This window comes from Hemibagrus wyckioides, linkage group LG13 (assembly GCF_019097595.1).
Source record: "Hemibagrus wyckioides isolate EC202008001 linkage group LG13, SWU_Hwy_1.0, whole genome shotgun sequence".
NCBI lineage: Eukaryota > Metazoa > Chordata > Actinopteri > Siluriformes > Bagridae > Hemibagrus > Hemibagrus wyckioides.
In genome coordinates, this window is record NC_080722.1 from 23,142,619 (window position 1) to 23,170,515 (window position 27,897).

Consider the following 27,897-nt stretch of genomic DNA (forward strand, 5'->3'; position numbering starts at 1 on the left):
TGTAAATAATGTTCTTTCTACAACAGCAACCAAGAGCTCATAAGGAACTTATAGGTCAGTGTAGTTTCTGAGCACTAATTCCTTGCTGTCACAAGCTGACAGATGCAACGTCAAGTAGATGATGTTGGCATTGCCATGTGATCATCATAATAATGACAAAAACTCAATCTCAGAATCTCACTTGGCACACAGTGCATTATATTTGCGAGCCTTTTTTTTTGCTAACAGGACAAGTTGTTTATATAAGGGGAAGGATGCCCATCAAGACTGGTACATCAATTTAGAACTGCTAACAACACGGACAATATCCATCATGGGCAATATGTAATATCCAGAGTGACTTACATTTATCTTATTTTTTTTTATAAAACTGAGCAGTTGAGGGTTATGGGCCTTGCTCAGGGGCCCAGCAGTGGCAGCTTGGTGGTCCTGGGATTCAAACTCCCAACATTCCAGTAGGCCAACACCTTAACCACTGAACTACCTGATCAGTGTCATAAATTTAAAGGAGTCTTATCATCACATCAGCCCAGCTTTGTACACCACTACATGGAACACAGTTTATGGGCATTCACCAACCAGACACCCGGATTCTCACCATTTCTTACCTGAATGCTACACTAGTAAGAGTGAAATATAAGAAGATTCTATGTTTTTTGTTAATGACATATATTTATAAATCTTTCATAAATTTGATGAAAAGATGAAAAGATTTATCTGTTTTAGAAAAAGAAAAAAGATAGCTTGTAATTGAGTGAGGGGGCAGTCATGACCTCTTGGGTTGAGGTGATAAAAACAAATCAAATAAAGAGGAGAAGACTACTAATGAACTTGTCGTGGTGTCTGTGTGTTTTAACACACACACACACACACACCGCAACTATTACATTCAATTAAAATCTATTAATATTTAGCTAAATATACATATATTATATACATACCTCTCTCTTTCTTGCAGACACAAACATGTTTGCCTTAAAAACTAAGAACCCTTTATGCACTCTTTTACAGGGTAAATAAAGAAAGGTTTACATTATAATGGAGTGGAGATCTGAAGTGTCATTTATCAAGGCTTGCAAATGCACATACAGCTATACACAATATTAATAAATCACATATTTTCTATGTATGGTAAATAACTCTCCTTATAAAAGCAGAGTAGTAAGCTTGTGGTACTGCTTGTTACAGTATGACATGGCAAAAGCTCTGACAAGATAAATTTCATTTACAGTGTGGTAAAGATTGGCATCCGAAATGGTTCACCTTTGTTGTTTGCCCAAGCAAACCTCCTACTTACCAACACTGATAAACAACCCATATAAGGGTCTCTTATGACATAAAAAGATGTTTCTTTAAGCTATGCAGTGAGCAAAAGCTTTACACGAAACAACAATTTGAAGGAAACAGATTTGTATATATGCTACAGTACTTGGACATGTTCCATGGCCTCACTGCTGTTTGTTTTTAAAGTGGCTTGCTGTAGCACTGAAACAATGTAAATAAATCAGCTGGCAATCAGTAAAGTAGTTTTATCCCAACTTTCATTTAAATTTTAAGTTATGCATTTGGCTTTTATTCAAACCAGCTTAGAAATCAGGCAGTACACAATCTAAGCCTGCAGCTAAAAGTGATGTTTGATGATCGTTTACCTGACGATTTAAAATGCAGAGAATAGAATTGCAGAGGGAAATTATTGCTACAAATAACCACAAAAGGCAACAAAAAGCATTTAAATAAATTCATGAGCCAGCTTTCATCTCATCATTCATTTCATGGCTTGTATTTGCATTTTCATATTTATTCACCTATTTACATAATATAGGCAATACATTTTACATGTTTAGTAACAACAATAATAAAGTTTTACTTTATGTCAACCATTATTCTTTTTAAAGAAGCACTGATCAATTTCTATATACTGTATACTGAACATTCTCTCAGACACTGATATAGTATGTAAATTCTTAAAGGATTGTTCAGTGACTGAACCTGGAATGATTCTGGGGGTCTTCTTTCATGTTTAACAAACTAACTCGATTAGAAGTGCATAAAAAGCCATTTCGGTCAATGCTTTGATTTTAAGGCAATGTTTTGTGTTTCATCCCATCCAATGTGCTCCATAGAACATTAAATAGATAGTTAAAGTTTGTCATGACAGACATTGATATTGCAAAGCCAGTCTGAATTTTAGAAACTGTTTCATAAGCTTGAAAATAGTTTGAAGAGAGAGAGAGAGAGAGAGTTATTAGTATAAATACAGAAAGATTGATGTGGTAGATTGATAGAAATATGGACCGAGAGAAAGAGAGAAAGTGTTACTGGCAGATTGATAGAGAGATAGCTAGAGAGGGAGAGAATGTAAATGTATGAGAATTTGGTGGATTTTTGTTTGTCAGCTACAGGAAGTCCAGACAGAAACAGTTAAAATTCAGATAAGTCTGAATAGCCTCGAGGACTGGGCTAAGTTTGGTGGAAGTAGCTTGAAAGTTCAAGGAGTTATAACAATCAGAAATTTTCTTATGGAAGTGGGACCTTTGGGAAAACCCCAATTCTGATCAGTTGGAAAAGATATAGCTACTCAAGGCCGAACAAGCATTTTCAGTTGCCAAAAAAGAATCTGTGAGCTACACAGACACACTTCAATTGTTGCCTAAGCTATCACAGGAATGCAGAGATATCATTTTAGAGAAAAAAATGTTTTTGACTATTGACAGTGGTGGAAATACCATAGATGGACAAATGCGCAGCAGTGTGTTATTGCTGCTGCAGCTGTCACAACTGCTATGACCTGCTATGGTGTTGCTGGGATCTGTTGCTCCTTTGATATTTAGACAGGTGTCAAGTTATTGGGCATTTAACTTTTGACCAGTAGGCGGTGCAAGAAATTTGTTGCATAGCCTCCGGAAATCGTCCTGAAGATGCCTACTAAGTTTTGGGTAGTGTGCAAAATCATTGTTGTTTGGGTGTGGTCCTGAAGATCAAGATTTGGACCCAATGCAATGCTGAGATACACCCCCACATCCTGTTTTTTGTATTTGCCAGCATGTTACATGAGAACATTTTTGAATATTAAAATTCCTTTGATAACTTTGGTTTAGACAGGTCTCAAAATTTTGATGGAAAGATAGCATTGATATTGATTGCTAGCCTCAGTTGATAGCCTCAGGTCATGGTTCTGAAGATGCCTACTAATTTTGTTAGAAATTCTTACTGGCCAGAAATTGAGGATATGGTAAACTTTCCTTTTCAGTTTTGGTGCAGTTATAGTGTTGGCAGCATAGAACTGCAAATTGCACTCAGATTTGGTCAGAATGTTCCTTAGACCCTCCCCAATCAGTGTGCCAGATTTCACAACCAGTTACCATACAGTTATATGGTTTGCCATAGAACACACCCATAATTACATATTAAACCTTGGAGATCACCTGCTGGCCTGTCGGTCAGCAGCAGATTTATGCAAAGCTAGCCAATTAGCATGTGTCTACCACAAACCTCAACATATGCTATATGGAAGTAAATATAGTTGTAACATTTATAACACTGACCTTGTTCATGAAACTGTCTTTTCCATTTCTGCTGTTTGTCCTCAAGAGTGAGCAGGAAATTTCAAAAGAATGTGTAGAGAAAATTAGTTGTTTAATTATTAGAAATTACATTTTGTTCTTTAATATTTATTCAAATATTTAAAAAAAAAATTAATCTTACATTTTTTGTGTGATTTTACTTAAGTTGTGTGTATTCTCTATTAGTGATATACAGCCATTAATGACTAATACTGATGACATGGGCCTTTACAAAATGGCACTGCATTAAGCCAAAAGAGCTCTGGATCTCAGACCAGTTTTTCAGTGGTAGCCTAACTGTGTAGAGAGAGGCTTCATCCAGCACAGAAGTTATCCTGACAGAGGAATGGTGTAAGGAAGCAGTGTCTCTAATGAAATACACATCAGTGGTGGACACAGTAAAGGTCAAAATGATGGAGACCTTTTAGTACCATCAAGAGATTATTCATGACCCAAGCAGATGCATTGATGTGCTGACTGGATTTCCATGTTTCTTGGACATTAAAGAACATTAAACAAAAACACAATATATTAACTAGAGGGTTAATTTTTGGCATAACGTTAATTAGTATAAAAATAATTACATTTCTCTTTTTCTAAGAATAATCCAAAGTGAGGAAGTTGCCATGGAAGTGAACATTAGCACATTTTTGTGGTTTTAGGGCAGAAATATGATAAAGTTTTACAAGAGACTTTATACTAATTATTCTAAAACGAACATAAAAGTTGTTCTGAGAAAGAACTACATTTATGCAGAAAGTCTTTCAACAAAACAAAGGACTTCACTTCTCGCAGTTCTTCAGGACCTGATTGATATGTTCATCTTTTTTTGCTGAAATTGCTATATCTGTTATTATGGATGGGGCAGTGATCTTGCTTAAATTCTTCTGTCTTTGTCTTTTGTCTTTGTTTTATTTTTAGGCACATGATAAAATACAAGAACGACTCAATTCCATTGAAGAGAGCACACAGTCATACCTACTCACACCATTAGGAAAATGAAGCACAGCATTCAAGCATGCTACATAATTCTCGACAAAAAAGCATCTTACAGCAAAGTGCTGCACAACACGTACACCTTTATACCATTAATCATTTGTGAAGTAGAATTTGATTTGCTAGTCTTAGTCTAAGTAGTGATAAATTTAACTCTAAGCCTACTTTATAGTGTAGTAAATCTATCTGCTGCTACCTCCACTGTAAAAATGTTTGTGAAAATTACAGTAAAATAAACTGTAAAATAGCAGCAATAAAAGACTGTAAAATCCAAAATAATATATCACCGTAGTACATACATCAAATTATCACAAATAAAGAAACAATATGTGACTTTTATTTTTACTGTCCTAATATGTTAAAAAAGACACATTGTTTCTCTGAAAATTGGTAAAATTAACAGTAAAATGCCATTACTTCATAAACAAGGAATTATCCTAAAATCAAAGGTATTACTCAGTCTGAATTACATATTTTGCTGATATGTTTATTTAAATTTACAATATAAAACCTTTCAACATTCAGCAAAAACATACCTTCATTTCTACAGAAACAAAATGTTAAAAATATGAAATGTGTTTATTAAATTAGGTTGATTTCAAATTAAAATCTTGAAACCTGTGTTGAATCTTTTAATTAATGTGCTATATGCAATGGAAATTTTTATAAACTGTAATCTTTTGAAAAATAATCGAAAGCATTTGTGATTGTATTGCATTTGTTTATGTTGTGCTTACTTGTGTACTTGTGTTTTATCTTTACATGGTTCATTTTTGTTGCTGCAGCTTATATATAATTTGTTAATTTAGTAGCAGTGAGAAGGGAGAAAATCTTGTGCACCACTAACAGAAAGTGAACTTTCGTTCACTGAACTTAACTCACAGTTAGCGGATTTGTCGAGGAAGTGTTTCTGAAGCTTGTGCCTTGTAGCCCTGTGTAATGGCCTCTACCACCCAGTGTGCCAAGCGCTGCTTGGAGACTGGAATACTTTTGTTCTGGCTCCCAAAGTAGACGAATAAGGAGGGGGACTTACGCCATGAGCTGGAGCAGTGGACATAAGTCTAAAGGGCTCTGAGTGGGCAGAGCAAGTGCAGCCTCTCCTGTTCGGCCGAGTCATGGGGCAGAAGACAGAAGGCCTGCAGGATGACCGGACAACCGGCCACTTTTTAAGACCATTATTGGATAGTTCTGGTGTGCTGTTTATTCTATTCTACCTGTATCTTCCTTGCAGGAACCTCCTGCTATGCCTCAAGGCAATTAATGCTGATTATAGACTACAAAATTTTGAACAACAATTTTTTTTACTAAAAATTGAAAATATGTAAAACAAGAAGCAATTGTCCGTGAATCCGTCCTGAGAGTCCTCACCCTCATCTCAGACCTCTCTGATTCTGAATGGAGAAAGATATGTTAAAGATGGGCCTGTCCAGCTGAACTTTGAAGACTAACCACAAACGATATTTTTTTGCGTTTTTTTTTTTTTTTTTAGCGTTAGTGTTTTAATAAGCATTGTTTTTGGTTCTGTGATATTTATGTCAACTGACTGTGGCACAAGTTTTGGCAAACTTACTAATGCCTAGTTAGATTACTTGAACCATAAGGACAACATAACTATCCATACACCGAGGTTAATAAACCTGTTTCTGGAAAGCATTTTGAGCCTTTGTCCTCCAGAGATTTAGTGACACTTCAGACTAGCTAAAAGGCTGGTGGCATTGCTAAGATCTAAGAATGTAAGGTATCACAAACACGTCCTTTAACGTGTTAGTTGTAAATTTGTGTTAATTATCTGAACAGACTACTGTTGTATAAGCCATCTTGTCATCAAAAAAAGTGTCAGAGTTTAAGTGTTTCACTTTTGCAACATTTCAGGCATGCATTTAAACTCCTATGAGCGGTTATAGACTTGAAGGAAACAGCTTGCTGCCCACTGTGACACCCAGGAAAATGGTAATATTTTTTGGATAGTGGCAGTGAAAACACAGTGAAGAGAGATGAGATAATTTGCAGTGAAGGGCCTGAGCTGGAAGTGAACCTATTTATTTATTTAATATAGCTATTTGATTGTAATTTAACCTAAATAGAGACGCTTGAGATGATTTAACTTTCACTTAGGATGATATATTTCTTTCTGTCTTTGTTGCTGTCATATGCAAGCAGTTGTTCTTGAAATGGACCTCATCAATTACCTTCCTGTTCTACAAATCCACCCTTTTGTTCATATGCTGGTTTTGTCGAGGATAAATATTGGTAAGTGGTTGTACTTTTCTGTGTACATCAATTCTTAAAAAACACTACAAAATCATTTAACCTTCTCCTTAGCATGGCACAGCTGTAGAATACAAAGTTGCCAACTTTGCAGAAAGGTGGGATGGCCAGCACTCTGATTTGTCATCAGCGTTATTTCTACTCAGCACTACTGAGTACATTTTTAATTTATAAACTGGTAGTGTCTTCCATCAGTAATTGTGTCTTTTATGTGTCTTCAAACTTATGTGGAGTTCCTCAAGAGTCGATTTTTGGACCTTGTTATACATGCTAGGTTTCGGTCACTTGCTCAACTATTCTAATAATATTTATAGTTATTGATATCACAAAAACAGAGCTAGAATTTTCTTGATACTTCATAACTGTCTATGTTGTATAATAGAGTGGATGTCTCAAATTCTGTGATCAACTGAAGTTCTTATAATTTTTTTATATGGTCTTTTTTTTCCCTGCAGAGAGGATTATGTCAGTACACCCTGAAAACCTGATTGAGAATTTGTGATTCTTCAAGAAGAAACAATGACATGCCATGCTCTTAATTCCAGTTTCCTGAACACTGTACCATGTCTGAATGAGACTCACCTGTCTTCAGACAAGCCTGGACCCAATGACCCTGGACCCAGTCTCGAGGCTAATTAGAGGTAAGCAGTGGTAGATTCAAGCAACTCTTTCCTCAGGCTTCCTAGGGTCAATGATCCACTCTGAAATATAGTTTTGCAGATGCACTTTTATAATTGACTATCAGGGTAATAGCTAGAAACAGATGCATTTGAGCACTAAGTTGTCATCAACATTTGTCTCACCCCTGTGGACTTTTGACATGTATACACAGATACCTTCATTCACATAGACAATTAGCATGCTTGCTACAACACTGCTCAAAGTTTAATGGCTGGTATTTCTGGTAAGTGCCAACTACCAAATCTTGAGCAATTAAACTTTTCAAACATATATTAAAATTCATTTTTATTGGTTTTATTCTTCTCTGGTAGTAGAAAAAAAGTGTTTTGTTTTGGTATTTACATTTATTATTAGTTATATATATGTCAAATCTATTCAATTGCTACAATTTTTTACCACCTTTAAGTATTTGACTGGTAACTGGTCAGTATTGTAGTAAAAGAGATGATTAGAGTGAACTAGAACTAGAACTAGAACTAGAACTAGAGTGGAGGCAGCTGTATTTTGGCTTCTAGTCAACAGACATAAAATAAATGCATATGATGACTTACAGCTGAAATGTGTCTCTTTCTACCTTTCTCCTACATGCATCATTTATAAAAGTGACCTGTAATACTATATTGAAGGGTGCCTTCATCAATGTATAATTCATTGGAGCAAGGTTTAACAACTTTGAACCACTTTTTGAACTGTTTATCTCTGTGTAGGGAACATGCTCAAACAATCTAACATATGCTTTGTGTTTGTTTTCTGGCTGCAGAGAGGATCATGTCAGCCCACAGTGAACAACATGCGAGTCCTCAAGCTGAGCTAGTGACAGTACATGGTGTAGGTTCCAGTTTCTCGATCATCATGTCCAAGTTTATCCCATGTCTTCACACAAGTCTGGACTCAGTGACTCATTCCACTTGTTCAACCAGGGCAAGTAAGCCCTGATACATAATGTTTATTCATTCCACCATGGATTATCCATCATATGGACACGTGGTGTGTTTTCAAGATTTCATTACTAATTTGTAAGTGTATTGGACAAGGTATTAGATCAGTTCAATCTGTTTTTACATGGAATATGTACATGAAAAAAATTGTTTCTTAAAGTCTGACAGTGATATTTGGTTTAATTGGCATTATTCACTTAGTAATTAATAAGCAGTTGTTGACAGTAAAATCTATGCAAACAAACTGTAATGCATTATGAGTTGTACCTTATTCTGGCAATAATAATTGCCACAATTTACCGTGAATTCAAACTTTACAATAAAATACCATAATACAACATACGGTTGTATTGTGTTTTTATATGAGAAAGACTGTAATTAGGTTTACAGGATATTTGTTATTTCACGGTAGTTTACCGTAAACAGGTTTACATTCTGTCTGTTTTTTTTAACAGTAATTTGTTGTAACAAACAGTTCTCAGTGTAATTTACAGTTAATAGAGCATTCCATAAAGTTGTGAACAGTGTCACCGTACAATTTATGGTGAAATTCTGGCAACCACAGCTGTCAGTATTTTACCGTAAAATAAAATTTAATAAAATAAAAAAAAAATTTACAGTGTGTATTGGTACTTATCATGACAGTTTGTATTTATTTTTTTGAGTAGATGAGTAAATGCACTTAACTTGAGTATAGAATTTATGTATGTTACCCCCTCTGTCAGCTAGATGAGATGGTTTTGTGGTTTAGGTTTGGAGATTAATGTTCTTGATCATTTGCTCTTGCATTGTAAGTTATTACATTGGCAGTTTCAGTAATACGATTATAAATGAAGAGCTGCTAACTGACTGTCTTGTATATTTCTGTGGTAGATGGGTCTCTATACCCTAAGGACAAGAGGGAGATTGTAAAAGGTGCCATTTTCTTTAATTCATTACCGCTATGGCCACATTCACTTCATGCTGGAATTATCATAATTACAAGTCTCCAACCTTCAATAACTGTTTACATCAAATTCAGAGTAACTACTGTGGGAATATAATGTCTATCTGATGTCCCTGACCTAGGAAAAAAACTGGCAAATTGTTCAGTGATTTCATAAGCCTCATTGCTCAGTTTTAAATACAACAAATAATGAAAGTATATTGATAAGTGTCACAAAACAACTTAGAATATATTTAATTTTAGATTATTTTCCCCCTCTAAGGTGTAAAAGACAGTGGTGAAACCGGCCATGCTGTATGGTTTAGAGGCAGTGTCACTGAGGAAGAGACAGGAGTCAGAGCTGGAGGTAGCAGAGCTGAAGATGTTAAGGTTCTCTTTGGGAGTGACACGGTTGGACAGGATTAGGAACGAGTACATCAGAAGGACAGCTCATGTTGGACGTTTGTGGGACAAAGTTAGGGAGGACAGATTAAGATGGTTTGGATATGTTCAGAGGAGGGAGAGTGAGTATATTGGTAGGAGAATGTTGGACATGGAGCTGCCAGGCAGGAGGAAAAGAGGAAGGCCAAAGAGGAGGTATATGGATGTAATAAATGAGGATATGAAGCTAGTGGGTGCAAGTGTTGAGGATGCAGAAGATAGAGATAGGTGGAGAGAGATGATTCGCTGTGACCACCCCTGAAGGGAAAAGCCGAAAGAAGAAGAAGAAGATTATTTTCCCCCTCTAACTTATATTATTGAGTCAAAAAGCAGGTAGTGAGAGTCAGTGTAATAAACTGTGATTTGAACAGTAAAAAATACATAATTCATTTGCAGTAACAATGTATTTTGGTGGTGTGACTACATTTTTGCAGAAATTATAAGATAGTCTTCATAAATAATATCTGAAATTCTGATGTATAGTCTAATATGCGGCTAATAATGCAGACACAAACACAGGACAAGACAAACAAGAATGTGAAGAAGATAATAAATCAAGAATAAAACTCAAAACAGCTGAACTTAATCATGAAATATGAGGGAAACAAGAAATGGCATGACAGGGGAAGAGACATGACAAGAATCAAAACAAAGGCTTGTGGTAAAGTAAAAAAAAAAAAAAAACAGAGAACAGACCAGAACAAAAAATGAACATACATTTAAAAATGAAATTTCACTACAAGTTGCTGTGTACTTTGTGCTTATTTTGATGGGTGATCATTTGAAGGTGTAAATGACTTCTCTACACACACTAAGAAAAAGTATGGTGCTCTGCAAGGTTCTGCTTTAGGCCCACTGGCACTTCCTTTATATGCTAACTTTGGGCAAGATTATTTCACCTTCATCTTTCCTCAGAATACATTGTGAATGTTTTTTTTTTCTTTTTAGGTAACAACAGATCTGAAGGGTTCAGAGGCATAGTGCTTTGATGTACTGGGATGTTTGGATGTCCAACCATCCCCCGGGGACAACACTATAACATGTTTACTTTGTTTGGTTTGGTTTGGCTGGCTGCTTTATGCCTAAGGCCCTCATGTCTCTGTTATCTACTGGCTCTCTCTTTAGGCTAACATAGCTACTCTTGCTGCAGTTTGAACACAATGTACATTGTTTTTAAACATTATGTGACAATAACCTTATATACCTTAATTCATAATATCTGTTACTTTTGATCTCACTCTCTCTCTCACTCTGTCAAGCTACACATACTATTCCTGAGATACCTGTGATTGTGACCCCTTCTGCTCTCCTGTCCTGCCTGATTCATTCTGATGCCCTATATCTGGTTGGTGTTCACATCACTCAGAAACATATTGCTACTGAGGATAGCTTCACATGGACAGCCTGGAGATACATGAGATGGTACCATGAGATACACTGTCAATGGTACCACTTAAAAACTATAAAGATGACTGCAAATGTATGAACAGTTTTGCTTTGATGGCTTAGGATTACAGTTTTTGACCATATAGTACAAAGTCATCGAAGGGAAAAATGATTTATAATCACTCTATCAAGTGTCTTCATTTTGAGTCTGATTCATGTCAAGATCCCTGCATATCTGTTGTTAAGCACCTGTGGCTTGCTCAATAGGGATATCAAATTTATATCCTGAATTTGTACATTTGTTTAAGCCACTTTTTGACAGTGTTTATTGTTAAAGGTGGTACATAAATAAAATTCAATTGATTTAAATTTAGAATGCAGCTATTAAAATTTGCAGTTGAATTTATTAAAAAGCCTTTTCAAATATTGTTCCTCATGGAAGTGATTAATTCCATCAATTTCTGATTTCGTGTTTTTAGTCAAATACCTTCGAAAAGTGGTTCAATCTTAAAGTGTCTATCTTAAAGCAGGGGTAACAAAGGCACTGTCCAGCAGAAGCATGCTGAGAGAAGAGAGAAGAAGTTTCTATCATGAGTAAATATTTGATGTAATGTTTTCCATTATTCTGTTAAACATTGTCACGTTATCTGGAGGAAGGCCATTCATTGGATGTGAATCACCAAATTAAGTTTGAGTAATGCAATAAAAGACTATAGGTATAGCAAACAGTGCATTATTTCAAACTCCTCTGGAAACACAATAGATTCGCTGTAGATATGAATATGATATTAAATATGAGCTAAAGGACCAAAACACATGTTTTAAGGTCACAGAAATACCAGTATGGTGTTGTTTTGCATAAAACACTAATGTCACTAGTGTTGTCACAGAATCGAGGCCCCATGTCACAATCTTGAGAATGTAGTTCTCTACATAGGAAAGCACAATGTATTCAATGATTTAACTGGCATGGCAGCTTTCACCTCAGTCAGTGACTATCAGTCAGTCTATGCTGGACAGTTTTTGAATGCCATCTGTCAATTTGATTCTCAGCATCTTTGTTAGTTCACAGTTAGAAAAAATAAGATTTTAATCCTGACCCTCAGTTTGGTTTCCATTTCAGGTTTGGGTATGTGATAAATCTTTCAGATAAAAACTTCCAGCCATTCAGATTGTCTGTATGTGTAACTTTATATTCAATTTAAGATCCAATAGTTCATTGTGTACACCAATCACTAAACCAACAGTCTTTTGATTAATTATGTGTCATTTCACAGTCCTAGCAGTTTAACAAATTTTATTTCATTCTGTGTTAAAAAGAATCAAATGCTTGGTCTGTGCTATAGAGACTTTGCCCAAAACATTTATTTTTTTTGTTATCCTTTTGTTTAGTCTGTTTTTGTTGTTATTCCAGGTATTCCAGCAATGCGTGTCTGAAGGGGAACAGCTCTAAGGTAATTATTCACCATTCACCTCCTTTTATCTCCTGCCATTCCATTTGCCATAGTTTTCTGCAACTCCTCCCAGTGATAAATGATCTCCAGACCACCACAATAAAAAGAATCAGTGGGCATTTCATAGAGATGGGTTGGAAGACATAAATAAGAATAAATGAAGAAACAGAGGGTGAAAGTCCGGAGTGTCACCATCTCTGGTCTTGGGCTACATCTAGAAGGTGGGTGGCCCTGAGAGGAAGCTGGGGGTCGGTCCTCACTGATTGACCCCCCACTGAACTGCGAGGAAAGAGGAGAAAAGGGGAGAGAGGGGTGGAGGGAGGAAGGAAAAGGAGAGAAAGAAACGCAGTGGAGGGGAGTATTTGAAAAAAAAGGGGGCTAGAGAGCACTTTGCAGGACAAAATATTTAGTTATGACAACAAAAGTAGTGTAACAGATGGCACCCTGGAAACTACATGACAGCGGATTGGAGTGAGTGAGCATAGCTTCTCAGATAAACAGCCCAGATGGAATAAAGCTGTCATTACCTCACTTTTCACATATACACACACACACACACACACACACATACACACACACACGCACACACACACACACACAAACAGAGATACATGAGCACCCAGTGAACACCGCTGGAGAGCTATATAAGAACTCATCAGGAGGGTCGAACACCCACTACTTTTCTCTGAAGGATTGTTGCACTTTCTTTTTTCAGCTACTTTCAGTGTAAAAAGAGATTTGTACTTCAAAGATATAGTCTAAGGGATAATTGCATTGTCTTTCTCATTTTTGTACTTAGAACATTCTTCTGATTCTTTTTTAATTCAAATTTAAAATAATTGACCTTCATTAATGCTGGAATTTCCATGCAGCATGGCAACATCAGAGGTTTCACAAATGTTAGTGGGCAACACCACAGCTGTGGACTTAAACAGCAAGACGATTCACAGTTTCCCACAGAGCATCAATGGCTTCAATGTGACTATGGCTATCCTCCACCTAGCTGTATGTATCACAGGATTAGGAGGAAACTCTTTAGTCATCATTGCCATCCTCAAGCTGGATAAGATGGCATCTGCTACAACTGTGTACATCTTCAACCTGGCTTTGGCAGATGGACTGTTTATGGTTGGACTCCCGTTTGTGGCTTTCCAGAACTTCCAGAACCAATGGATCTTTGGTGATTTGGCCTGCAAGCTGGTCATGGTGCTGGATGGAATCAACCAGTTCACCAGTGTGTTCTGCCTCACAGTTATGAGTGTGGACCGCTACATGGCACTAGTGGACCCTCTTCGCTTTGCACGCTGGAGAACTCCAAAGCGGGCCAAAATAATCTCTGCCTTTCTTTGGCTTTTTTCCTTGATTCCTGTCCTGCCTATGGCTCTCCACTTCACAGTGCAGTATGGTTTATGTATGGCTGACACGTTTGTGGGCAAATGGTGGATGACTTTTCTCACATACACTTTTGTACTGGGCTTTGTTCTCCCCTTCCTGGTGATGATAATCTTCTATACAACTCTGGTGGTGACTCTGAGGAACTTCAGGCAATATGACAGGGGTTGTTCCTCCTTAGAGGAGAGCCAGAGATTAGAGAAGCAGGTTACCAAGATGGTGGTAGCTGTGGTTGTGGTTTTCGGGATATGCTGGCTACCTTTTTATGTCTTCAACTTCTGCTCATTGTATGGTACAAATGTGACACTCACCTTTGCACGTGGTTTTGAGATTGCAGTGCTCTTGTCCTATTCATGGAGCTGTGCTAACCCCATCCTGTATGCTTGCCTATCAGAGACCTTCAGCAGGTACTTCCGCACTTTACTCTGCCCCTGCCTAAACCATTCCAGGGTGCACTGCAACAGAGATACAGAGGCCTATGACCTGCATTACACAACTGGGCAGGATGTAAGTGTGCTAACTTAATTTCAAAATATACATTTCAGTGGATTGTAGAAAATGTATACATTGTAAGATTTTTATGTTTAACATCATTCAAATGTTCCATGCTTGATTTTGATATAAGGTAATCTTTATCTATTACGCTAATTTGTTACTAATAAGATTTGCATTTAAACCCCTTGAAAATACAATATTATGACAGACTGATACTTCTGACAAGTGGGGAATAAAGAAAACTAGCTGGCTTGTTGAAGAACACAATAACATCCAGCTGAGACACAAATGACACAAATGGATGTTTGCGTTGTGCCTCTCTCTTTGGGTGGAATGTCATGTTGAGGCTTATGTAATTCATTTGCCCTGTTAATGTGTCCGGAACCTATATATGAGTGATTCTCAGCCCACTGTGGATATAAGGATGATGTCACTGTTGCCATGGCACTCAACTAGGAGTGAACACTACATGTTGGAATGTTTGTTACGGCATAAATGTTCTTTGACATGAATGAAGAATGTGAGACATAGGACATTCATTTTGAAACTGTTAATGGATTAGACATCATGGGAAACACTGACATGGTTCATTTTGCTATGCTATGGTGGATTACTTCAAGTTTTCTGCACAGGCTATGACTTCATGTAAGTGACTCTACATAAATTTTTCGTTCTTTTGAAAAGAAACATGATTTACATTCTTACATATATTCTTTTCACTGTTTTGTAGTCCTTACTCTGTCTTTCAGTGTGTTTGTCTTTTGTATTATTTTATAGCAAAGTTTTTTATGCTTTGAAATCAGCATGTGTAGTATGGCTTTCGTTACTACAATGTATACATTATCTATCTGTGATATGTACATCATGTAGCCAGTAATGTAACCACTCTGTGATAATGTCCATTGTTAAAAGTGTCATACAAAATAAAATCTATTTGGGTTGAATTGTGTGTGTCCCCCAAACTAACTAATTAAATAAATACTCAATCAATCAATTTATACATAACAACAACAACAACAACAATAATAATAATAATAATAATAATAATAATAATAATAATAATAATCATTAGATTTTGTAGATATTCACAACTTATTTGTTCTAGATTTAGGAAGTCAAATGTGTTTTGGGATGCAGCTCTGAATTCTTTTTGTATACATTACCTATCACAGCCATTACATATTACAAATGAATCTCTGCTATAGAATATGTCACAGCTCATGCGTCAAAATACATTCATTCATTTACATTCAGTAACCACATTATTCTGATCAGTGTTATGGTAGATCTGGAGCCTATTCCCAGAATACTGGCCAAATTCACTCTGAATGGGTTGATGCACACATACTCATTCATGTGTTAACCCAAATAGCACACAAATCCATTTTTCAATATACATGAATTTTTAATAAGTTTGGTTAATTCAATTTCCTTGTGTACTTGTTCGAAGATACATAAAATATCAGTGTATTTAACTAATTTTAAAGAAAGTTACATTAAGTAAAAGTACTATGTTATGTGCCCCAGAGTATACAGTGTTTTTAACGTTTTGTTGTTTTTTACCAAAAGCCAAAAAATTTGTTTCCTCCTGTTTGGCCATGTTCAGTATTTTATTTATTTGTGATGTCACACTCCACAGTGGCGGTTAATAGCTCATATAAATGTAGACGCTCATTGCTTCGGAAAAAAATTGCAGTATATAAGTATTTAAGAGTTTTTTCATAAGTATTTTTTACCAAGCCTACTAGATTTCAATGTTATAATTTTATTGTTGCAGTTGTGCTGACTGTTTAATCTATGTACCAATGCAATCACACCCCTCCCCTTTCCCATCACCCTGCTCACAGGCAGCTAAACACAGAATCATAACAGAATATACACAGAAACCCAACAGTGTCCTGACTATTAACAGATTTGAATCAATACAATAATTCATATGTTTACACTGGTTACAAATGTCTGATAAATTGATTACTTTTACCCTGGTGAAATGGAACACCAATGTACTGCAAGAAAAGGGTCATAGACAGTTAACAACGTTTATTAAATAAGGGGGTTCAGTGTTCAAGTGCTGTAAGGTTTAGTAAAGTTCTGCCCCCATTATATGGCACTCCAGTGCAGTTAAGTCACTTCCTGTTTTGGAGCGTTACTTTTCCTAACCTGTTCTGTTGTTCTGGATACATGATTTAGAACTATACAAATCTGAAGCCAAGCTTCTTTAAACCCCCTTTAAATATAGTGGAATTTTCTATTTAAACACCTGCAGACCCCAGATAAATAATATATAAATTGTATGTTATACATACATTGTGTTATATAATATACTGGTTCCATATGACCCTGTATAGGAAGCAGTACAAAAAATAGATGGACTGAGAAAACACAGGTTAAGACACTCTTACGGCTCTACAGCAACCATGTTTGGGGACATTCTGACCCCAGAATTTTTTATGGTGTTATAATGTATACATGACAAATAAAAGGCTTCTACTTCCACCACAAACCAACCTGTAAAACAAAATTCTTTTTTTGTTGTTTGCATATATAAAGCAATGCAGAAAACCTCATAATCAAAATTATATCTGTCTACATAAAATTTGTATGGATTTTATATAATTCATTCATTTTCAATAACAGTGTTATTCTGCAGTTTTTGGGCAAGTGCAGCTCCATCATTGTTGTCTTTCCACTTCTTGTGCGTCAGGTTTCTCTTCTTTCCAGTGTTGTTTTTCGGATGCATCTCTCTCTTTCTCTCTCTCTCTCTCTGACAACAATCAAAAATATTTCCTAAAAATCAGTCACAGCTAGCTAAAGTTTGAGATGGATATTTAATTAGATGTTGTATCAAATAGTTTGAAAAGAAAGGCTTCTGAATGAACAGCATTTTATTTATAACAGAAAAGCTTGTGCCAGCAGAAGTATAAGGAGTGGAAAGGCAGACAGTAAGGATGGAGTAGAGGGCCCTGGTATGTAGGTGCAAAGATGTGGACCTCAGTCTTCTCCACCTACTCATAAACTATAGCTTCATCCACCTCATTGAAGTGTTTCTACTGTACCTACACAAAGTGCATAGTGTGCCAAAGCCTGGAATGTGCCAACAAATCGTACATTGACCTCGTAATTTAGTCTTCCCACATGCATTTATTTTAATCCAAAATTCATGAGTTTTTATCCAGAGGTTGTGTTTGTGATTAAGTGATTTGACCCCCTGTTGTTAGTAAGAGATAATATATTAATTTAGGCACCTGCAATTAACGCAGGTTGATGCATTTTTAGCCTTGATTAACCCGCAACAGTCTCAGTAAATTGTGGACGGTTTTAAGTACTACAGCTCCATCTGCACGCGGAATGCAGAGCTGCAGCGCGCGCTCAGTAGAGATTGCACGGTGTTCTTTCGCGTCACTCGAGCGCGAGGCGATGGTGTGTGTGTGTGTGTGTGTGTGTGTGTGTGGAGGAGAGGTAGTTTGTTTGAATTCTGCTGCTCAGAACCAGCCCAGGAATTTTATTTGATCAGACCTTCCTAAACCAACCCGGGACCGTGAGGTTGCCATTAACCAAATAATCGGGATCGTTTTCTACAGTGACTAATCGTCGGTAACGAGAAGTAATCTGTAAACCCACAGACATCTGAATGGAAGAAGTGAAACAAGAGACGGACTGATGTTTTTTGAATTTGTACATTATGATGAATGAGGAATTGAAAGATCTACAGCGTCAAAGGTAAAATGATATATTTACATATCAGACAGCTTACTATTGATTAATGTTTATTTTTAAATCTGCAGTTCAAGCTTATAAATGAGACCGGATTTTTTAATTACGTTGTACAACATGGAAAATGTAAAATTAAGTTCATCGCTTATCTACCAGTTTATTATATGATTAGTAAGATTTATTTACACGACAATTGATGGAGCTAATCTACAAAAGGTAGCATTGATAGAAATTAATTTTACAGACGCAATTCGCCTCATAATAGCAGAAAGGGGAACAGTGTCGAGAGCATTTTAGGTCATAAAGAGTGTGTTTGTATAGTTTACCTGTAACGTGTAAAAACGATTATAAAATACATTCTGTTTTTCGTTTTTTTTATTTAACTTCATATAAACATGTCATTCCTCACCAAATGTACAAACTATCGTCTGACACAGTTGAGTCAATCTGAACACTGTTCTTTACAATGTAATTATTTACAGTAGTTTCTTTAGTCTTTTCTACTCTTCTCATAACTAAACTAACAAATAATGGCAGCATTTGCAAGGTGGTTGTGAAACTTTATTCTGCTTCCTCATTTTTTGCCACACATTCAATAAAAGCATATCCCAGGGCACTCTGACTGGTTTGCTCAATGCAGATCAATTAAATCAACATTTGACACAGCACTGTATGCAAGCTTCAATCGGAGATCAGATACTGTGGGTAAAGTCCTACATGTTCAAATATCAAGTTACCCTGGAAGAAATACACTTGCAAATGCTCTCTGCAGGTGCTGTAACTATTTAATCATTTAGGACATGTTTTCTGATTAGTGAATAATCCTATTTTTTCACTTTGTTCAGTTGTCAAAAGTACAACCTTAAGTTTCTCTAAAACAGTGTCCACCAATGCAGATACACGCACACACGCACACACATGCACACACACACACACACACACACATCATATGATTTAGCACATTTCTGCAGCAGGCTAAATTTGTTTTTATTATTTACTAATATTTGTTTTCTCTGCACCCGCATACAGGTTTCGAACAGACTCATGGTAAAAATGGATTCATGGACAAAAAATGAGTCTGACCCAGATGATTTTTCCAACATCACTGACCATGCCTTTGACCAGACAAGTTCTGTGGTTATTACCTTTGTGTACTTTGTGGTGTGTGCTGTTGGACTCTGTGGCAACGCACTGGTCATGTATGTGATCCTTCGGTATGCTAAGATGAAGACTGTCACCAACATCTATATTCTTAACCTGGCTGTTGCAGATGTCCTGTGTATGCTTAGCTTGCCCTTTATTGCAATTCAGCTAGCATTGCTTCACTGGCCTTTTGGTGCTGCCATTTGTCGTATTGTCCTTACCATGGATTCACTGAATCAGTTCACCAGCATTTTCTTCCTGACCGTGATGAGCATTGACCGGTATCTTGCGGTGGTACATCCAATAAAGTCAACTAAATGGCGCAAGCCACGAGTGGCCAAAAGTATTAGCCTTGCCATGTGGGGGGTGTCACTTCTTGTTAATTTGCCCATTATGATCTTTAGTGGCTTGAACACTAATAAGAATGAGGCACGGACATGTACTATGCTGTGGCCAGAACCTCAAAATACCTACTACACTGCCTTCATCTTCTATACGTTTTTTCTGGGCTTCTTTCTGCCACTTATCGTTATTTGCCTGTGCTACCTGCTCATCGTGATCAAGGTAAAGTCATCAGGTGTGAGAGTTTGCTCCAGCAAGCGAAAGCGCTCTGAGCGCAAAGTAACACGGATGGTATCCATTGTGGTTGTTGTGTTTGTGCTCTGCTGGTTGCCGTTCTACATGTTTAATGTGGCATCTGTGACAGGCACACTCATCCCTACACCAGTGCTGAAGAGCACCTTTGATTTTGTAGTGGTACTGGGATACGCCAACAGCTGCGCCAACCCAATTCTCTATGCATTCTTGTCAGATAACTTCAAGAAGAGCTTTCAGAATGTTCTTTGCCTCAAGAGGGTAGGAGGACTGGATGAAATTGAGCGTAGTGACAGCCGGCAGGACAGGACACGAATGGTCAATGACATCATCACAGAGACACAGAATGCTGCCCTACTTAATGGTGATCTTCAGACAAGCATCTAGGATTGGACAGGAAATCTGGATTTACAAATAAACAGTAACCTGGACTAATATAAAGGATAGAAGGTCACTATTCTTCAGTATGAGAGATTCCACCTGGTTTTGACCACATTTGGGGGACCCGATAAATTGCACAGGAATGGTTAATCCAGAAGTAACATGTTCAGTCCTTTCATTTTATGTCCAAAGTCTACTGACAATATTGATTATGAAGGGGGAGAACTACTATCCCTTCTCTGGACACATTTTCATACATATTTTAAGGAAACTGAGATCCAGGAAAAAGAGGCCACGATCATGAAGACACTTAGAGAATGTCACTCAACCACTGTTTGCATTGTGTTTCTGTGAGTTATAGCCATAAATCTTATCTGTTAATGAAGAAAAGTTCTTTGTCCTCATACGGTATGCAGAAATGAACTCTCAAGCAACAAAATGTGGGCTTGAAAAAACCCTTTTATTATGTTAATACTTCACTCTAGAAAGAACAGAAGACAGAAAGCTGATACCATCCAGACCTGAAAATTACAAAAGTAATCCTAATAATGTGTAAGAAACATAATAATAAATTTTAATAATAAAATAAATAATATATAACTCTTTAAAATGTAACAAAAAGAGAAAAAGTTTTTCATTATAATATCATATGAGAAATCATTTTACTGACACCACATGATTGTGACTTTCAGTTATATTTATACTACATTTATTTACTTATTTACATCTCTCAGACATTCAAGATGTAGGTGTCTGGATGCTGCTATGTTGTTTAATTAGTCATTGCTGAATTTGAGACAATAAAAAAGAAAAAGATTTACATTTGAGTTATTAGTGATACAGAAAAAGAAATGGATAGAGGGCATGAGAAAATAAGAGTGGAAAAATTTGAGGGCATACATTATCGGTCCTCGGCTGCAATGAATGAGAGAAAATGCCATCAGTAAAATATAAGTAAAACTTGACATCTAAAAGTAGATGTAATATTACATGATGTAATATTACATGATTAATGGTCCACAGATAAGCTGTAATGGCAGGTGCTTAAGGATAATTGGATATGTAATTTCCTCTTAAGACACTGATGCTGGTTAATCCATCAAATGATATACACCACTGAAGACTTTTCCAGTAATAAAAAAAATATTAGACATAAATTCTGAAGAAGGCGCAGAGATTCACAGTGGGAGAAATGCCCACAAATAGCTGGTGTGCATGTGGTCAATCAAAAGATATTAACAATAATTCATTACCATGTTTGTAAAATGTGCAGATATCAAAATTATACGTCATATATATTATACAAGCATTGAATTTGTATGTGTGATTGTATAAACATCTTAAGCCTGTTAATCTAGATAGTGTTTATGTGTAAATAGTACATAGACATAAAAAAAAAATTTATAACAACTTAAATACAATAAAAAAATAAGAGGAATTTACTTTTACTATATGAATTCATCAGTGTAATATTGTGTAGGATCGAAAAGGAAACATAGGTTTGGTTCCCAGAGGTAGTCCAGCTATTCCATGTAATTGCTAAACTGACTGGCCAGAGCAGGTGTGTATGTTGCAAAATGTAGGAAATATACATGTTTTGATTGGAGTCCTCAATGAGAGGTTTGAAAACATACTTTATTTAAAAATGTAGAGAAGAGAAATTCAATTGAAAAACAATACCCTATGAAATTGGAATAAACAAAATATGATGACAAACCTACCAAAATATAAGATCAACCTGAATAAGTTGTGTTAGAAAATGGAGTGAAAGACACCCTAAGCTGCCCACATCTTAATGTCCAATAACTTTAAGGTACAGATTGAACATCTGGCCAAGTCAATTGAAGAACTTTTTTTTTTTTGTAAGTATGGCATCCAGAACCAGACATTTTTGTGGAATTATGGGTCTATGTGAGATTATGATGAGGTAATAGATTCAATCTGCCATTACACTGTATCTTCTGTTAAAATGTTTTAACACCAGACAACTTCCAATGCACTGTATAACATAGGCTGCTCATCATATAACAAGCAGCCAAGCAGTATAAGTAAAAATTTATATAAAAATAAAAATATTTTTGTTTTTAAGCAAATATACAAGGAAGTTTTCCAGACAGATTACAATTTTTTTTACAAAGAACTGTGTGTGTATATATGTGCTGTATACTGTATACTGCAAATGTAATCAGAACCCTCCCCTAACTGAGGAACATTTAAACGTGTATTTGTGATGGGCTAGAATAAATCATTGTTTTTTGGTCTGTTTTTTCAAAGTAGAATCATACTGATGGTGTCCTGGCCACAGGCTAATATAGCTGGAGATCATTTGGATTATAAGACATTGCCTGTGTCTTTAAATGACTCATTAGTGTCTATAGTTGTCACATGCTTGCATTCCTTAGATTTCATACACTGTACTAGATGCATTTATACACTTTATGGCCAAATGCACATCTGAGCACCCCATTCCAGCACCCTATTCACTGTTACCATAACCTTCATTTTTTGGACACATTGGATGCTGACTAATGTTGGGTAAGGAGGCCTAGGGTTGGAACAGGTTTGGGCCTCTAATTTCCAGTTAAAGAAAATTATAAAGCTACAGCCCACACAGGCATTCTATACAATTGTGTGCTTCTGACTTTGTGTCAACAATTTTTGGAAGAACCTCATATGGGTGTGATGTCCACATACTTTTGACCATAGAGAGCAATTTGTCTGGGCAAAAGTGCAATTGTAGCTGGTTGTGTATAAGACCCCATCAGCATGAGGTTCATGTATGTGTGTTTCAGAGATCCTCAGTATGTATTGCATCTTACTAAAACCTTAAAGGTCTTATCTGGCTTTATCTAAATGATCCATTTAATATCCATTTTATGCATATTAAAAGAATTTGCAAAGACCAAAGGGGACTGGTCATTATTCTTTAAGAAGCTATGTATTTGTGTTTTTATTTATGTTTTTTATACAGGTTTTGTGAAAAAAAAAAAAAAGATCTCGTAGCTACCAAAAAAATGTAAATATTTTACACCACACTGACCTCTTGTAAATGCATTGTAAATTTGCAGCATTTGACAGACACCCTATTGCAGAAGAACTTATATTTATCTCATTTATACAACTTAGCAGTTGTAAGTTAAGGGCCTTGCCCAGCAGTGGTATATTGGTACTGGGTTTTGAACTCACATTTAGTCCAATGTCTATATAAACATTGAGCTACCCTAGGATTGCCTTTATTACTGAATACAGAATACAAACATTTTGCTTGTGACTGTTTAAAAGGTAATTGCCTAAATGGCTCCCTCTATTGTACGATTTTGGGTACTGTTAGTGTTTAGTGTCCTGGTTATTATTATTATTATTATTATTATTATTATTATTATTATTATTATTAACAATAATAATAATAATAATAATAATAATAATAATAATAATAATAATAATAATGGTGTATTGCATTTGTAATTACTTTGATTGAAATTGATTAAAAAATTGAATTATGTGTGGGATAAAGCTCAATGAAAGACACACAACCCAACACAATTATTGTATGCAGTAATACAGACAGATGTGTGTGCACTGAAAATGTGTTTCCACAGGTTTCAAAGAGCTACAGCTATAGAAAAGCTTTTACATTCAAACACATACATGTACATGTGTGCCATTCTTTTTTCCCACATTGTTTTGATGGAAAAGTATAGAACACATGATTATTTATATTGAAAATATTATCAAATATGCTTTAGCACACTGTGTTTTTGGAGAATGGCTACCCTTACCAAGAAAAAGTATACTTAAAGTTAATTTTCTTAAGGAAACTTAAATGCAGTTGAAGTATAAGTCCCAAGTTTAATTTATGTAATGAGTATACTATTATCTATGTACTTGTTGTATATTTGTAGGTGTACTATTTTAATACTTCTTCAGACTAAATTGGTCCACTTATCAGTTTATAATAGTACACTTTTAAGTAAACTACATTTGTACTGCAACTATACTGAGAACTATTCTGTAAGTAAATTTAAAGATACTTGTTTCATACTATTGGCCCACTTTTTAGTTAATGAAAGTATACTTTGAAGTAAACTTATACAACAGTAATTTTATACAAGTCAGATATTTTTGTGGAATTATGCGAAATTATGGGTCTATAATGAGGTAATAGATTCATTCTGCCATCACACTTTATCTTCTGTTAAAATGTTTTAACACCGGACATCTTCCAATGCACTGTAAACATGTTTAACATAGGCTGCTCATCATATAACGAGCAGCCAAGCAGTATAAGTAAATATTTCTATAAATATAAAAATATTTTTGTTTTTAAGCAAATATATAAGCAAGTTTTCCAGACAGATAATAATTTCTATTTATTTATTTATTTATTTATTTATTTATTTATTTATTTATTCTTACAAAGAACTGTGTGTGTGTATATATGTGCTGTATATTTAACTTATAGATAACTAAAGCTGCTAGACTTTAAATGTAATCAAAACCCTCCTCTAACTGAGGAATATTAAACGTGTATTTGTGATGGGCTAGAATAAATCGTTTGTTTGTTTTTTCTTCAAAGTAGAATCATACTGATGTTGATCATTATGATAATAAGACATTGCCTGTGTCTTTAAATGACTCATTAGTGTCTATAGTTGTCACATGCTTGCATTCCTTAGATTTCATACACTGTACTAGATGCATTTATACACTTTATGGCCAAATGGCCAAATTTACTACCAAATGTAAATTTGGCCAAATGGCCAAATTTACTACCCCATTCCATTCCACTACTTTTTAGTTTATCAAATCTTTAGGTGTAAAAGTAGTTTTAAGTACTTGTTTTATATTGTACTGCAATACCATGAACTATACTGGTATATATAGTTATATATATATACTGATATAGGAGTGTATAGGTGCACTGTTAGTTTATTACTTTTATTACTTGCTGTAGTTTCTCCACAGTACACTAAAAATAAAAAAAAAATAGTTTTTACAGCACTTAACCTAATAACCTTGTATTTCAGATATTGTATCACAAAGCCAAGTTTTTGTCAATTATTTATATTTGTGAAAAATGTAATAGGCTATCTCCATCAAAAGAGTTCAAGTATGCCAAAAATACTTCAACCTTTTTTCAGTATAAGCCAAGTATTCTTGAATAAGTACCAAGTATAGGCCAGATATACTTAAACTTAAACACCAAACCAAAGATTGTTCTGGAAAGAGCAGAGTTAAGTAGCAAGTGAGAGAAAACACAAAAATACAAAAAAAGTGTTCATATAGAAAAAAATTCCTGTATCTGGGTGATAAGTGGAAGAAATTCATTAAGAGAAAAAGAGAGAAAATAAGAGCAGAGAATAAGAAAACAAGAAAAATAAAAGAGAATAAGAGACAAGATAAATAAAAGAGAATAAGAGACAAGAGAGATAAGAGAAATAGAAAAAAGAGATAAAAAATAGAGACGAATAAGAAGACAAATAAGAAAAGAAAAGAAAAGAAAAGAAAAGAAAAGAAAAGAAAAGAAAAGAAAAGAAAAGAAAAGAAAAATTCTTAGACAAAGAGAATAAAAAGAAAAAGCCCTGAGTAGTGAAAAGTCCTGTATCCTGGTGATAGTGAAAAAGGCCTGTTGTTAATAATGTTTGACTTTGTTTTTGTGACATATCTGAAGCGTTGTGTGTGGCTTTCAGCTGTGAATTGAGTCTGAGTGATATTATTCTTGCTATTGTGTTGGATTTGAAGTGAAGTTGAGTTGATGTGGTGTTTGCTTCTGCTATTTTTTTTGCTTCTGCTGTATTCCTGTTTGTGAAAAACATACAAATTGAGTTGGAAACATATGGTCTAGAGATACATAGCAATTTCAATAAGAAGAATATAAAAGTGTCATTAAAATGGTACAGATTTAAAGTAAAAGTGAATATTGTGTTGAAACAGCCGTTTTCAAATTCCGTTCCTTACTGTGCTAGAAGATAAGAGCCAGTGCTTGGGGAGAGTGCACACACACACCTTTGGTATACTTTTTACTTTACCCAACAAAAGTCTATGCACGTCTGCCACATACATACAGTATATGCTAGTTTAATGTCAGTACTTCTTGCTGTAATGTGTGGTCTGACATCCTTTGGGGTCCATATGTTCAATAGTGACAAAATAACGTGTTAAAAATGTTTTATTGAAATAAAGCACTGTTATAAAAATAAACCTAAATGGTTGGCACCTCTGTATGAACCAAAGCTTGTAACTAAAAAATATTCCTAGAACATAGAATTAGATAGCATGTGTCCTTAGTTAACAGCTGCATAGCTGTGTGTGTGTGTGGATGAGGTTTTGCTGTGGGTGTGGGTGGACTCAACTGTGAGTGTGTGTGCACAAGGACACTTCACGGGAGTGTGTGTGGGCATGTGTGCAAGCTGTGAGTGAGGAAAGAGAGAGAGTGGTTGGATAAGGGAGATTTTTTGAGCAAGCAAAAGTAAGAGGTAAGAATGTTTAAGAGAGTGTAGTATGTACGAGAGTAGTTCAGGAAAAATCAGTTAAAGACATTACATCTTCAACCCAAGCAGCACCTTAGTTAAATTGCCACAGCTTTGTTGAATAGCTTTTTGTGTGTTAGGCCTAACCAAAGGAAAAAGATAGTTAGGGCAAAACAAAGTTATACAAAGGTCAAAGGCTTGTATATCGTACAAAATATTTTCCCAGAAACCGATTGGTTTGAGTCCAGAATTGTGTGCATTGTGTGCATTGAGGCTCCTGAACCCAGCAAAGCCACCTTGTTTGACTTCATTGAGGTTACACATAAAAAAGATGATGAACCATTAGTGGAGTTGTTTAACCTGAGACCAGACCAATATAATTACTCTTCATGATTTCACAGAAATTGTAACAGTAGAACCCAGGCTCATGCAGTGGAAGACAGGACTGACAATATCAATATCAATCGATAAGATTAATTAAATTGGAGAAAGACTGTGGAAAAATCCAGTAAAATCCATTGTGACAGTAAAACGAATAAATGTCTTACTAATGTGGACAAGAGAAAACAGAAACCCAGGAGAAAGAAGCAGTGCACAATGAGCACAATGTTTATTTGCATATTTATTTGTATATCTAGAGCATTGTCAGTGGGGAGGCCATGCTGGAGCACTGCTTCAAAAGCGGGTGGCCACCAGTGACCCTCCCCCCAAAAAAGGCTAAAATCTATAGTATACCAAGTGAATCCTATTGTTTGTTATTTTTAATATGTAATTTAAAAAAGCACATTTTGGTGAATGTACTTTTTTGTCATCCCTGTATAGATCTATTAAGTGAAATTTATTTAATAACCAGTATTTATTTTTTCATGTGTTTTCATAAAACTATAAAATAAATCTGAGCAATTTTAAACACTCAGAAGCATAAATGTCGTCAACCATTTTCTTTTAATAAGTGGTTTGGCCATTACAATATACAGTATTTTTATTCACAATATCTTTAAAAAAAAAGCTCGCCTAATTTGTTCAAAAAGAGACAAAGAAATACAAGAGTAAATG

General features: G+C 35.5%; 2 protein-coding genes across 2 annotated transcripts in view; both read left to right on the forward strand.

Annotated features, from left to right (window-relative positions):
- Positions 1–13,154: 13,154 nt before the first annotated feature.
- The window catches only part of LOC131364083 (somatostatin receptor type 5), a 211,311-nt gene continuing 196,568 nt past the window's right edge, over positions 13,155–27,897 (forward strand). Inside the window, exon 1 of the mRNA XM_058407152.1 lies at positions 13,155–15,184. Within this exon, the coding sequence (XP_058263135.1) occupies positions 13,505–14,569 (1,065 nt within the window). The 5' untranslated portion in view covers positions 13,155–13,504 and the 3' untranslated portion in view covers positions 14,570–15,184. The remainder of the gene's footprint in view (positions 15,185–27,897) is intronic.
- On the forward strand, positions 17,932–21,813 carry sstr2a (somatostatin receptor 2a). Its single transcript, XM_058407150.1, has 2 exons — positions 17,932–18,259; positions 19,283–21,813. Exon 2 carries the CDS (start codon positions 19,298–19,300, stop codon positions 20,375–20,377), a length of 1,080 nt encoding a protein of 359 aa, XP_058263133.1. The 5' UTR covers positions 17,932–18,259; positions 19,283–19,297; the 3' UTR covers positions 20,378–21,813.

Bases quoted from the DNA above. Each gene is read 5' to 3' on its own strand.
- sstr2a (XM_058407150.1), top strand. From the start codon at position 19,298: ATGGTAAAAATGGATTCATGGACAAAAAATGAGTCTGACCCAGATGAT.